We start from the raw sequence: 14,679 nt of genomic DNA, 5'->3' as shown, positions 1-14,679 counted from the left end.
ATATTGTTTACAAAAATAATAATAATAATAAAGATATATGTTCGTTTAATATGAGTAACCCTAGTAAATAACTCTCAGGAAAAAAACAAAAACAAAACAAAAAAAAACAAAAACAAAACCAAACAAAACCAGTCACCATTCCCATTTCCCACCCGTCTCTCTCTCTCCCTCTCTCTCTCTCTCTAAAATCAAGCAATCGCTTTCTCTCTCTCTCTCTAAAATCAAGCAATCGCTTTCTCTCAGCCTCTCAGGCAAGGTAAGTTCCCAAATAAGCAACCAAAATTGCTCCTCTTGTAAGCTGGAACCTCTTTCCAATTTGTATACCCTCTATTTTTCTTTGTTTTTCAGCATTATAATTATAATTTATTATTGTTATGTCTTCATCGTTTGCTTTTAGATTTTATGCGCAATGGCAAGAGGCCCTGCTTCGTCTCTGTTTCGAGTTTATGCTTACAAGAAAAACTCTTCTAGGATTAGGGTTTTGCTCTGCAACCAACAATATATCACTACTAGTAGCACTAGTTTTGGACAATATCACCACCGTGGGGCATCCCAAAATCCTTTTCTCAGTTCCTCTTTTCATGTCCCAAACCGACCCTTTTCAACCAACTTGATAACCCTAGCTTGCCTTGGATTGATTTCACAGAGAAAAAACGTTCTGGGTAGTGATTATTTTCATGTTAAACCATTTTCTTCGGTTGCGGAAGATGGGGACGGGGATGTGAATGATAATAGTGAAGGTGGTAGGACTGATTTGGTTGATTTAGGATGTGAATTTGATGCGGATTCTGGGAAAAGTATTGATTTTGATAATGAAAACGAGGTCACTTCTTGCCATGAGGAAGAGGATGGTGTTTATGAGGATTTTGATTCGGCAATGGCTGAATTGGATAATGACAGTGTGGACGGTGAGGGTGCTGCAAATGGCGAGGGTTATGTTCATGTTGCGTGTCGCAATCCTTTGGAATTGTATCGCGAGCTTCGCGACACTGAAAATGGTGTGAAACTGAGGCGGTCTGATTGGGTGACTCTCACTGAAACGTTTGGTGTTTTGAGCCGGTCGGGTTGGGCATCTGACCAGGCTCTTGCAATTTACATTGGCAAAGCGTTTTTCCCTACTGCTGTGCAAAAGTTCAAGAAGTTTTTCTTTAAGAAATGTTCAGCTGATGTTGCCAAGTACTTGGTGACTCTCGGCCCAGCTGATGCTGCGGTTAAGTTCCTGTTCCCAATATTTGTCGAATATTGTTTAGAGGAATTTCCTAATGAGATCAAGCAGTTCCAGGGTATGGTTGAGTCGGCGGATCTCACTAAGCCCCACACATGGTTTCCCTTTGCGCGAGCTATGAAACGTAAGATAATATATCACTGTGGTCCGACCAACAGTGGTAAGACTTATAATGCCTTGCAACGGTTTATGGAGGCAAAGAAAGGTTTATATTGCAGCCCTCTCAGGTTGTTGGCTATGGAAGTTTTTGACAAGGTGAATGCACTTGGTGTGTATTGTAGTCTTCAGACTGGTCAAGAAAAGAAGTACATCCCCTTTTCGAACCATACTTCTTGCACTGTGGAAATGGTGTCGACGGATGAACTGTATGACGTTGCTGTTATTGATGAAATTCAGATGATGGCCGATCCAAGTCGAGGTTATGCGTGGACACGGGCATTGCTTGGGCTAAAGGCTGATGAGATACATTTGTGTGGAGATCCTAGTGTTCTAAACATTGTTCGAAAGATCTGTTCAGACACAGGGGATGAGTTGTATGAGCAGCATTATGAGAGATTTAAACCGTTGGTTGTTGAAGCAAAGACACTCCTGGGAGATCTTAGAAACGTGCGGTCTGGAGATTGCGTGGTTGCATTTTCTAGGAGAGAGATATTTGAGGTTAAAATGGCAATTGAGAGATATACCAACCACCGTTGCTGTGTAATATATGGTGCGCTGCCCCCAGAAACTCGCAGGCAGCAAGCGAATTTGTTCAACGACCAGGATAATGAATTTGATGTGCTTGTTGCTAGTGATGCAGTGGGAATGGGTCTGAATCTTAACATCAGAAGGGTTGTATTTTATAGCGTCTCAAAGTACAACGGTGATAAGGTTGTTCCAGTTTCAGCATCACAGGTGAAGCAGATTGCTGGACGAGCTGGTCGGAGGGGAAGCATCTATCCAGACGGACTCACAACCACGTTACATTTAAACGATCTGGATTACTTGATTGAGTGTTTGAAGCAACCTTTTGATGACGTTAAGAAAGTTGGTCTCTTTCCTTTCTTTGAGCAGGTTGAGATGTTTGCAAGTAAACTCCAAGATGTTTCATTATCCCAGCTGCTCGAAAAATTTGGCCAGAATTGCCGGCTGGATGGATCATATTTCTTATGCCGACACGATCATATTAAAAAGGTTGCAAACATGTTGGAGAAGGTCCAGGAACTATCTCTAGAGGATCGGTTTAACTTCTGTTTTGCCCCTGTTAACATCAGAGACCCAAAGGCTATGTACCATCTCGTGAGGTTTGCCTCAGCATACAGTCAGAAAGTTCCTGTCAATATCTATATGGGCATGCCAAAGGCTTCTGCTAGCAATGACGCAGAGCTCTTGGATCTTGAGTCTAAGCATCAAGTTGTGTCCATGTATCTATGGTTGTCACAACACTTCGAGAGAGAGAATTTTCCATATGTGCAGAAGGCTGAGACAATGGCAACAGATATCGCTGGCTTGTTGGCGGAGTCTCTTGTTAAAGCTAATTGGAAACCCGAGTCAAGAAAGACGGGGAAACCAATGCCCCAACAGAAGGCAGATGTCTATGACAGGCCAAGATCACTCATCAAACTAAAAGAGAAGTAAGTTCTTCTGAATAGTTTAACTCGATGCGTGGTTCACTTATGTTTAGTAGATGGATTCGTTCCCTGATTCGAATCATGATTCGTGGTTCGCTACAGTATTTTCTCTCACAAAAAATACACGTAAATCGAAAATGGTTCTAATCACATGGTTCTAATCTATGAACCAAACGCATTAGTGTTCGATTTATTTACTAGTTCCATGTTCTGCTGACCCTTTAGCTACATGGTCTTCCTTTGCGGCTCCTGACAAGTTGTTTTGGTTGGACAAGCATAATGTCCACCGCATATATTTTTAAGCATATTACTAACGTTGCTGATTTTCTCATAACTTGTAGCTTATTATGACTGAAATTCTGGTCTCCCATGACGTCTATTATCTGTTGACCTATTTTGTTTCTCTAATGCTCATATCTGTGCCTGTAACTTCTTTCGTCATATTTAGTTTCAGGTTCTTTCCTCAAGTTTATGAACCTTGTGAGTTGTGATTAGGGTCATACTTGTGATTTTTGATACGTAACGGTATATATTATTAGGTAGAAAGATTTCCAAAATAGATGAATAATCTTATAGCATTGTTTATACTCGTTCGCTGTTAACTCCTTTATATGTTAATGTAGATACTGGTCTTTCCCTTATTTATTAATTGTTAGATTTAAGATGCAGGATGCTAATAAAGTTATCGGTAATGCAGGGCAAGGATCACTCAACACAAACATTCAGAGAAAACAGCTACTTACTGATGTGGGCGGTAGGTAATTTACGATATGTGAATTCAATTTGTTATCTTATTCGTGGCTTCATAGTGTTTTTTTTCATATAAAACTGATTGATGGGTCTTTTTTGGTCAAAATTGTTGCTATAAATAATGGTTTGAGAATAAATTGTGGTTTTTGGTGGCGCAAATCTTCAATTAGCCTGCCAAATTTTTCTGGAACTTGCTAAAGCAGATCTAATTCATCATGATTTTTCTTCTGCCTTTTAGGAAAAGTGAATAGTTTGAGGAAAAGTGAGTGTTTTGTTGGAGGGTGGCAAATATTGAACCCGTCAGCAATCAATGAAGGGGGATCATGTGGAGAAGGCGTGAAAGACCCGTATCAAAATTCAATGCCTCTGTCTTGAAGTGCAATGTGGAAAACCCCAGATGAAATGTTGTTGCACGTTGCTATGGCAGAAACAAGGCGTGAAGAAGAACATCTAATGGCGGATAGTAGATACGACCCGACATTTTTGGTGGTGAAGACGGGGTTGTAAGTGGAGAAGACCGGGGATGTGCTGACAATTCAATGGGCCCAAGTTTGTGGATGAATTCTATTCTAATCCCAAACATTTAAAACGTTCTACAATCAGTATTTAATCTTGAGCAAGAAATTTTGTGGATCAAGAAATTTTAGCCACAGTAATTCAGAAGAAAGTGCTTGGAATTGCTTGAGCAAGGAACTAACTTTGTGCAGTACAAAATTAGATAGAAGACTATTATATGTCAACCTTTATTAAGTACTCTGCCAGAGTAGTTATAGGGTATGTTTAGTTTGTTGATTCGAGTTTTTAATTCGAATTGAGATGTAATTTTATGTGAGTTTTTTATTATAGCAAAAAAGTTAAATTTCTAGAGAGTAGTTGTAATTTTGTTATCATCAGGGCTTACTAGGCATAATATGACCTTTCCAAAGAAGTTTCGTGGAAGGTTGACACAAATAAGTAATTGTCTCCATATGGAGGAATTTCTAACTTGATGACATTGCATGGATGTAATATTTTGGAGAAATTGTGGTGGTTTTACAGTTATCCACGTAAGAAATGACTAAACTTTTTTTGTTATTATTTTAAGAGAATGACCAGCTGTATAGATGATAATTTAGGATTCGTTTAATATGAGAATTCAAATCAAAGTAATTTTAATTATGATTTTGAAATCAGAATCATAATTTATGATTTTGAGTTTAAATCATGATTCTAAAACTATGATTCAAAATTATGGGTTTGAATTACCTTGAATCAAGAGGGGTTAGTTTTAGAATCATGAGTGATTCTTGTTTAAAACATCACATTAGATTCAGAATCATTCAAACTAAACATTGATTCTGAATTACTGTAAATAAACACTGATTCTGAATCAGGATTCAGAATCATAATTCTGGATCTATCTATCAAATGTCCCCATGTCAATACTTGCTTGTGAAGCAATGTTACAAAGCTGGGTGGTGTTCGCTGGACAAGTCCTCTAAGGAGACTCAACACAACGGTGACACGATCAACGAGAGAGTCTTGAGTGTGTAAGACCGTTATTGGTGTTTGTAATCTTTCAATCTTAGTGGATTATTCACTGTCTGGACGTGGCCTCGCCAATATAGGTGTGCGCACCTAGTGCTGAAACTTTGGACGGGCCGCCTGTGACTACCGAAAAATTTAAATTTTTGCCTGAGTACCGAACCCGAACTGCCCAAAAATTCGGGCTGCCCGACCCAACCTGAAAATTGCCCCATGGACGGGCTTCGGGCAGGAGATGCTTGCCTGTGCCTGGTCGGGCTACCCAATGCCCGACCGGCTGCTCGAATTTTATTTTTTTTATATTATATTTTTATATTGTATAAGTATTTGTATAATTACAATGTGTATATTACAATTTGAAATTTGAAATGAACACACAAATTATAAAAAAAAATTACTTCTTCATTGATTTTTAAATTTGTAATTCATGATTGCCTCGTTAAAAACCTTACCAAGAAAAACCCAATTAGGATAAAAACTTGGTAAGAAAAAAAGAGTGCAATCATTGTGGGACAAATTACAAATTTGACGAACTTACAAAATCTATACAAGATTACAATAAACACTATACAAATTAGAAATTACAAAGTAAATAAATGTTTACAAATTAGAATAATAAAATTTAATTTGAAGCAGAATGATCGTCTTGAAAATTAAAAGTTAATCTATTAAATTCGTCGATCCATTCTTAGTTTGTCGGTGAGATTGTATCGTGTAAGCGTTGGTCGGAACGGTCCCAATCCTTGATGCGCACCAAAGCTTTAACAATATCTTGCTGCAATGCGTTTCTCCGTTCTTCAAGTATTCGGCCGGTTGTACTGAATGCTTGTTCGGCTGCAACAGTGGAGACCGGGATTGAAAAAATATCCATTGCCAGTCGTGTTAGGATCGGCCAAGTTAATGCTCGTGCCCTCCACCACTAAGCCAAATCAAACATTTCACTACTGTCTATAACTAAGCCCTCACTCAGGTACGCCATTAACTCGTTGAATCTGCCGCACCTCTTGATGAAGATCCACTTCCACTCCTAAATTCTTCTTGACCTTGACTCGTCGTTGTCGTATTCTTCTTCTTCTTAGACAACCCGAAAACATTCAAGAATGAATGCAGATTGTCATCTCGTTGTTGTGGTTGTTCAACACGAGGTGTGTTTCTAAACCTACTTTCGTAAGAGATATATAGAGAATATATTTTTTCCTTTATAATAAGAAATTGGTCAGTAGTGTCGATAGCTAAAACTTCACATAAGTTATCTAATCCACTTTCTAAACCTTCTAATTTTAATCTAGGGTAAAAAATAACACCGAAACCATACAACATGGGTAATTTAGACCAATATTTTTTAAACTTCTTTTCTATAGAGGCGATAAGAACTCCTAAAACCTCGTGTGTCCTAAATTCACTAAATAAAATAGACATTCTTAGAAGTTCTCCTAACGCTAATGGTGAAGTTAGGTAATAAGTTCCAATAAGCTTTAAGGTAACTTCGTGAAATCTACCTACAAAGTTATACAAAAGTTCGGCATTTTGCCAATCAGTTTCATCTATAAATCATGTTTCTAATTTTGCACTAACATAATTTGTTATAGCATCTTTATAGGAGATGCATTGTTCAAGCATTATGTAAGTGGAGTTCCATCTTATGGGTATAGCTAAGGCTAATGCTCTAGGATTTTGATTACATGCTTGTAGAAATCTAAACCAATCTTGTATTATTTGATTACTACCTTGAATCCAAGCAATGTTATCTCTAATTCTTTTAATATGACCTGACATTGATTTTAAACCGGACTTTACTATTAAATTAATTATATGACATGCACAACGTTGGTAGAAAATATCATTATTACCGAATAAACTTAAATCATTTTCAAAAAGTTCTATTGCTTTAGTATTCGCAGTTGCATTACCAATGTTATGGCCATTATTCTATCTCTTAAACTATATTAATCAATAACAGATAAAATTGTGTTATATATTAAATTGGCAGTATATGATCCTATAACACATTTGAAACATAAGATTCTCTTATCCAAATCAAAACCTTTATAATAATGTCCGGTTAGAGCTAAATAATCCTTGTTGGCAATGGCGGACCAAATACCCGCCGTTAACGTAACCACTAGTATAGTGTAGAAAGTTGATTAATGCTTCATTTTCTTGTTTATATAATTTTAATGCATCTTTCCTAAGAGTAGTTCTAGAAAAAAATTGTGCATTAGGATTATGTACAATTTTAATATAACGTTGCCAATTTCTTTGTTCAGTAAAACTTAGTGGTTGATCTAATGTGGCTATTAATCGTGTCATTTCCATACGATCAACTTGCGGATCGTATTTTCACGTGCTTAGACCTCCGGTTTGGCGGTCAAACAATAATTGCGTTTGGCGGAGATCAGCTCTGCCTCCTTGCTTTTGAAGACACTTTTCAGAGTGTATTCTTAAGTGTGTAGTGCCGTGAATAGTATTACCTTGTAATTTCTCACCACAATATTTACATTGAGCTACGTATTTAATGTTACCGTTATTGTCGACCTCCTCGACTGTGTTGAAGTGCTCCCAAACTGCTGAGGTGCGCTTGCATTTCTTCTTAGAAGTTGCAACACTTACACTAGCACTACCGCTTGCCTCTCCTCCACGGCCACTTGTGCCACCACTATTACGTCCCCGATCTCTAGTACGTCCACCAGGGGTCAGATTTACAGTTTCATCAGCAACTCTTTCCATAGTTTGCGATTCCTGCGTTTGAAAAACATTAGGAAAGTGCCCTTCTTCGATGTTGAATTGGGCATCAATGGGAATATCACCACCATAACCAGAAGAAGCCATTATGAAAAATAAGAGAGATTGAGAGCGCTTTGAGAGAGTTTAAGAGAGATCGAGATTCGAGAGAGATTTAAGTGAGATTAAGAGAGATTAAGAGAGATTTGAGAGAGATTTGAGAGAGATTAAGAGAAATTGAGAGAGAATGAGAGTTTTGGGGTGAGGAAAATGGTTGGGGGGAGGGGGGTATTTATAGGAAAATTTTTGGGTTGAAAAAAAAATTTTTTCCCCTAAAAATTCGGGTCCAATGGCTACTATATTTTTGGGCAGTTCGGGCAAAATTCGGGCAGGTCGGGCAACGGTAAGAAATCTGACCGTTGTCAAATTTTCGGGCAAAATTCGGGTTCGGGCAAAAAGACCCGTTTTTTGTTCAAAATTCGGGCATTTTTCGGGCTAACGGTCAAAAAAATCGGCCATTTTTCGGGCAACGGTCACAAAAAATCGGGCAACGGTCAAAAAAATTCGGGCAGTTCGGGCAACTTCGGGTATTGCCGAAAAATTCAAAAAAATTCCGGCGAAGGGCGGGGGACGACTTCTCCACGGCGGCTGGCTGTTGGGGGGATTAATATTTTCGGGCTAACCAAGCCCGTGCCCGAAAAAAACCGTGATCGGGCGGCGAGAGGGCCCTGCCCGCCGTGCCCAAAAATTTTCGGGCACCGGGCATGCCCACCGCCCGAAGTTACAACACTGTGCGCTCCGAAGTGCGATATTAATTTTATGTGTCTCTTTTGTTTCTACATTATTATTTTCTGCATAGCCTCATTGCAAAACTATTTACTGATTGGTCACACACCAGAAGAAGCCTCCACTCTTTTCCCCGCTATTTTGTTTCCGGTGGCGGTGAACGATAAAAATATGCTTTTCGTTTTATCTCAAGAAAAGGCACTGCATATTGTTGCCTATGTTAATTTTAATTAGTCGCGTCCTCTATTTTTGGGATGTGACATAAATAGGGAGTTCAAAGTGCTACCTTAAACATTTTCTAATCCAAATGAGAGAAAACCAAAGAATTAAACACCATGCAAGTTAGTTACTTAGGTCTAAAACTGTAAAAGTTGTAAAATTATGATCATTTTACAAAATAAGAAAACCTTAAGTGAAAAGGGGTTTAGAATCTTTGTGAAAATGTTTCTTAAACCCAATAATATTTCTTGATCAACTAAAGGACTTAGATTAGAGTCTGAAACTCGGGAGACCCGTATAGGGACAAAAGTTTTCATTTAACCGTTGTATTTTTAAGACTTATTCTCTATAAATGTTGATTTTAAGGTTATATTTAAACTTAAAAAGTTTAGGTCCAAGTGAAATTGAAATTAGGCATCTAGAAGCCCAAATCAGTAAAGTTCACCAAGTGTATAAATGACTACTTTAAAATCTTAAAGATTAGAACTAAGTCTAACACTAACTTTAGAGGGCATTCTTAAGCCTAAGGAACGACTCTATTTGTCGACCTAATAAGATTAACCGTCCTTTAAGTTTAAATATAACCTTAAAATCAATTTAATGTTTTTTTCTTACAAAGGTGAAAAAAATTATTAAAATTCATTTTAAATAATTATTAAATCATGATTTACTTGATTATTTTACACAGTTAATTATTATTTTATGGAAATGATTTATTTAAGCAGTTATTAATTAATTATTCAATGATAATTAGTTAATAATGATTTAAAATAATTGATTTTTAAAGGTGTTAATTATTAATTAATTATTAATTATGATAATTATTCCTAATTAAATTTTTACTTATTTATATTTAATTAATAATAATTAAAGGTAAATAAGAGGCTAACTTGTTATTCTAGTCATTCCAAAATTATAAAATATCTGTCCGGAAAGTTTTCCAAATTTTATACCACCCAAAACTCTTAGCCTAACCATAATTTTATTTTATTTTTTTAAATATCAACCTGAAGCTCTAGCACTATTCTATTATTTAGTGTTGCCTTTTCAATTTATGGCTTGACGATAGGCTCTATGATGATTGATGTGAGGTAGAGTTAGCGGTTTAGTTGTGTCATAAAGAGCTGCCTAAAACCAGTTGGTCATTGGATTCGTGTTGCATTAAAAAATAAAAGTTATATCATAAAGCGTTTAAATTTTTAGTTCTTAGAGGGCAGAGTGGAAAAGAAATGCGGTTTGGATCTTTGATTTAGCAGAACACTAAAGGGGGTGGGTAGTACTTAGGATACATGTGAAAAAAATTTCAGGCTGAATTTGGTTTCTTTAAATATGAAATGCAGGATTTTCTTTCTAACAAGAAAGATTTGTCTAGTTTGGAATTTTTCTTATTTTTATTTTTTACATTTTTTAAGAAAGAAAAATGAAAACGATTTCAAAACGGCGTTTAACATAATTAAAGATAAAAAACAAAGATGAAAATGATTTTTTGGTTTAGTGTAAAATGAGAGAGAAATGAAAAGTTTTTTATTTTCGTTTTCTTCTCTCTCGAAGAGAGAAAAAGAGACATTAATAGGTTTTTTATACTGAAAATAATCTCTTGATAAAATTACTAAACGTATTTTCAAAAATGATTTATGTATGAGATTGAAAACGTTTTTATTTCCATTTTCATACAAAAAATAAAATTATTTTAAAATGAATTCTAAACGCATTAGTTTTATTCGGATAACGAAAAAAATTGTTAAGTACCATCAGAATAGAGAATTAATTATGACATGTGGTTGCAAGTATAGTCTAGCGTGATTCTGCACTAAACTACGTGATAACGTGTACAATTCTAATTTCTCACCCTATATTAAAAAATACGAAAAACAAAAAAACAAAAACAAAAACAAAGAGAACAGAGAATTACTCCTCAAAGGGGAAGAACTCGGAGAACAAAAAGTAGAAACTTATCACTACATCTTCAAGCTCAGGCCAGAAAAAAAAAATCAATCTTTTGTTTTTGTTTGCATAACACATGGAACTCATAAGACTCAATTCTTTTGTGATTGGATCAAAACCAAGCTTTTACAGAATTAAAAGCTACGAAGAAATATTGATGTAGTGGGAAGGGGAGGTCTATGAGTTATGCACATGACACGTTACTGGATTAAATGATTTTCAGTTTCATCATATCCTACAAATATGATATTCGTACGACGGATGAGAATCTTTCTAGATTCTCAAAGCTCTTATAATCGATGTGCCATTGAGATTGTGCCGAGAGGACCGGGTTCTTTTCTCTTTGTTTCTTTCTTAAAATGTTCAGAATCTTCGTTTACGTTTAGTTTATAGATTTAGAATCATGATTCAAAATTATTTTTAATTTATATGATTTTTTTTAAAATACTATAATAAATTATTATTCAAATTATGACATAAATTCACCAACTAAACGCAAATGACGAAGAAGTGTAAGCAATTCTTCTTGCGAAGATTCACATGCATTTAGTACATAGTGTGTAGGTACTGATAGAAGATAGATTGACTTGCCTTGTAAATTTTTAACCCATTTTTGTCCTGGTTTTCCTCAAACATGCTAACATATGTGGCCTCGTTTCATTCGTGAATTTAAATTTTTAATTCAAGTTGAGATGTGATATTTTCTGATAGTTTTTTACTGTAACAGAAAAAGTTAGATGTGACATTTTCTGAGAGCTTTTTACTGTAGAAACTTAAAACTAAAAACTCGAATCGGTGAAATGAACGAGGCATAGTGTTCTTCTTTTTGACTTCCGGACAGGCAATGTCCTTTTCAGGTTTTTTTTTTTTCAAATATATTTCTTTCGATATTTTTATGTTCATCGAACCATTCAAGTAGGGCTTTTTTTTTTTTTTTTAATGAGAAAAGCAACTACGATTAAGAAAGTAAATGGATAGATTAGAAGACCAGAGGACTAGATGTTCCCTAGAAGCTTGCAAATTTGTTTCATCAACAACAAAGGGGACTGCTTACCCTTTCTCAATGTGAACCCACGATTAGAATTCTGTTAGATTCTTTTTCCCAGTTCTTCTCGAGAAAATACCCAGTCCTATTCATGCTTGATCATTATTTATTCATACGGTGCTACTGTCCTACACATAATATGTATTTTTATGACTGCGAATGAAAATCAGATATCCGGTCTTTGTTGACTGAGAAAATTCACGTAAATCAGTAGTCTAATTACAACCAAGAGCCAATTTCAAGGAACCAGAAATAAATTAATCTGAAAAAGACTCAGGAATGTTAATGCGTAGTTGGTTCGGCACATTAGTTTTGAATTTTTCAACATTCCCCCTCAAGCTGCTCCAATGTGTTCTGCATTTTCAGCTTTATCAAAATGGGTTGAAATGTATGAAAATCTTTAGGTACGATGTAAGCAAGTTGCTGAGAGGAATTGAAATGAGGCATTCGGGCCATGTGGAGGCCACATGGCCACTCGGGCTGGACTCCTCACGGGGAGTCGGCTCGCCGCCACTATAGAAGGTAATGCTGAAATTTTGAATGGCCCATCCGCAACTGCCCGAAAAAATTGAATTTATACCCGTTGTCCGAGCTAAACATCTATCTTGAACGGGCTTCGGACAGGTCTTGGATGCCCGAATATTTAATATATACATATTTTTTTATGTTTTATTTTATTTTTTATAATATTGTGTATATATTATATATAATATTGTTTATTAATTGTATTTGTATATAAATAATTATTAAGTTATTTATTGTAAAAATTATATAAAAACTATAATTAAGATTAAAATCAACACACACTATTAAAACAAATACTATTAGAAAATTTTCGGGTGGGCCACTCGGGCAGGCTTCGGGTAAAGGGTTTTCCACGGTGGCGGGCTTATTTTTTTGCTTCATTTTCGGGCTATTCAAGCCCGAATCCGGCCTAGAACTTGGATGGGCGGACTGCCCACTAAACCCAAAATTTTTCAGGTTTCGGGCAGGCCCGCCGGTTCTTCCAGCACTAGTGGATGGTATGCTCAAATCCATATTCTCCGTCATTATCAACTCACAAGTCAGAGTCAAGAAAAGAACTAACGCCGAGAGATGTAAGGCCACAATGATTATTTTTTGAACTCTGTTGGCCATTTGTAGAGGAGCTAAAGAAAGAAGAAAGAGAAGGCAATAAAGATGAAGTAAAAGGAAGACAAGCCCGATTAGCAAAAACAAAAAAGGAAGTGAAGCCTTAACGCCCGATCGTTTTTACTATCATACCTTAAGGGTTAAATCCAGTCCGTCAATTTTTCTCCTTTTACAATTACCCCCTTTAGTTAATTTTCTTCCTCGACGTTTCGCGAGACGTTATCTTCTCTATCAAAGGGGTAGTTATCATCATTGTCAGCTCCGTCGCCTCTGATATGATCGTCAACACCGCTGCCATCGTGACCGTCGTCGTCGTCGCCGTCGTGAATAGCTATGTTCTGAAGTTGAATCCCGTGATATCGCCCGCGCAGAATTGGAGTCACCGATATCCACATGATGAATGGAATCCAACTGAGTAATGGAACAAAACTCATGTTGATCGATAGAAACGAAAGGAACCATCAAGTATTGTTGTTGTTCCTCCCAATCGCTGACACTTTTCTGCTCTCAGGCACCGCCTCAGACCCCAAACCTCCTCCCCCACCACCTCCGCCCACAGCCACTCCTTCTGAACCCGAGTTTTCCCCGCGAAACGAGACTTCTCTCCCCACGGGCACCATTTCGGACCCCAAGCCACCTCCACCCATAAAAACTCCTTCTGAAACCAAGTTTTCCTCGCGAACCGAGCCTCCTCCCTCGCCCACAAATACTCCTTCTGAAACCAAGTTTTCCACGCAAACCGAGCCTCCCCTCCCCCGCCTTCAAGCCACCTCCGCCCCACAGATACTCCTTCCGAACCCAAGTTTTCCTCGCAAACCGAGCCTCCTTTCCCCTCGGACACTGCTTCGGACCCCAAGCCACCTCCTCCCACAGACACTCCTTCCGAACCCAAGTTATCCCCACGAACCGAGCCTCTCCCCCACCTCCAAGCCACCTCTGCCCACAGACACTCCTTCTGAACCCAAGTTTTCCCCGTGAACCGAGCCTCCTCCCCCCACATGCATCGTTTCAGACCATGCTCTCTCAGCCCTGCATTCTCACTCACCGATCCACAGCACCATCCAAGCCTCTAGCGATGGAGGTAGCCAATTCGTAAACTAATCAAAGTCCAGCCGAGGACGAGATGTAGGAGGTGGAAATTCAGTGTGAGTTCTTCAAAAAGCAGAGTTAAAAGGTGATACATATCGAAGATCATCCATATTATTTGGAACAATATAGGACTAAAATGGTTGCAGGAAAAACCCATATTCCACCACTCAAAAAAACATTTGAACAGCGCCTTAAATTCGAAAGGGAGTAGTACCAGTCCCCTACTCATCAAACACAGGTGGAGGCCGCTCGGGCTGGACTCCTTATGGGGAGTCGGCTCAGCCGCCGCCATGGGGGGTATGCTCAAATCCATCTTCTCCGTCATTATCAACTCATAACGTCGAGAGATGTAAGGCCACAATGGCTATTTTTTCAGCTCTGTTCGCCGTTTTAGGAGAGCTAAAAAAAGAAGAAAGAGAAGACAGTTAAGAAGGAATAAAAGAAAGACAAGCCCGGTTAGCAAAGAAAAGAAGAAGAGAAGCCCTAACGCCCGATTGTTTTTACTATCATACCCTTAAGGGTTAAATCCAGTCCATCAATTTTTCTCTTCTTACAATTACCCCCTTTAGTTAATTTTATTCTCATGATAAGTCCTTTAACTCAAAAAGTACACTAAAAGAAATGAAAGCTTAGAT

At 37.5% G+C, this 14,679-nt stretch overlaps 1 protein-coding gene across 1 annotated transcript; it reads left to right on the top strand.

Moving 5' to 3' along the window:
* The first annotated feature begins 93 nt into the window (after positions 1-93).
* On the top strand, positions 94-4,514 carry LOC21409805 (DExH-box ATP-dependent RNA helicase DExH18, mitochondrial). Its single transcript, XM_010110681.2, has 4 exons — positions 94-256; positions 398-2,838; positions 3,533-3,589; positions 3,824-4,514. Exons 2-3 carry the CDS (start codon positions 410-412, stop codon positions 3,579-3,581), a joined length of 2,478 nt encoding a protein of 825 aa, XP_010108983.2. The 5' UTR covers positions 94-256; positions 398-409; the 3' UTR covers positions 3,582-3,589; positions 3,824-4,514.
* The last annotated feature ends 10,165 nt before the right edge of the window (positions 4,515-14,679 follow it).

Source organism: Morus notabilis, unplaced genomic scaffold (genome assembly GCF_000414095.1).
Source record: "Morus notabilis unplaced genomic scaffold, ASM41409v2 Scaffold518, whole genome shotgun sequence".
NCBI classification, from domain to species: Eukaryota; Viridiplantae; Streptophyta; class Magnoliopsida; order Rosales; family Moraceae; genus Morus; species Morus notabilis.
Note: the sequence above shows the minus strand (reverse complement) of the source record. Positions and strands in the feature narration are given on the sequence as shown.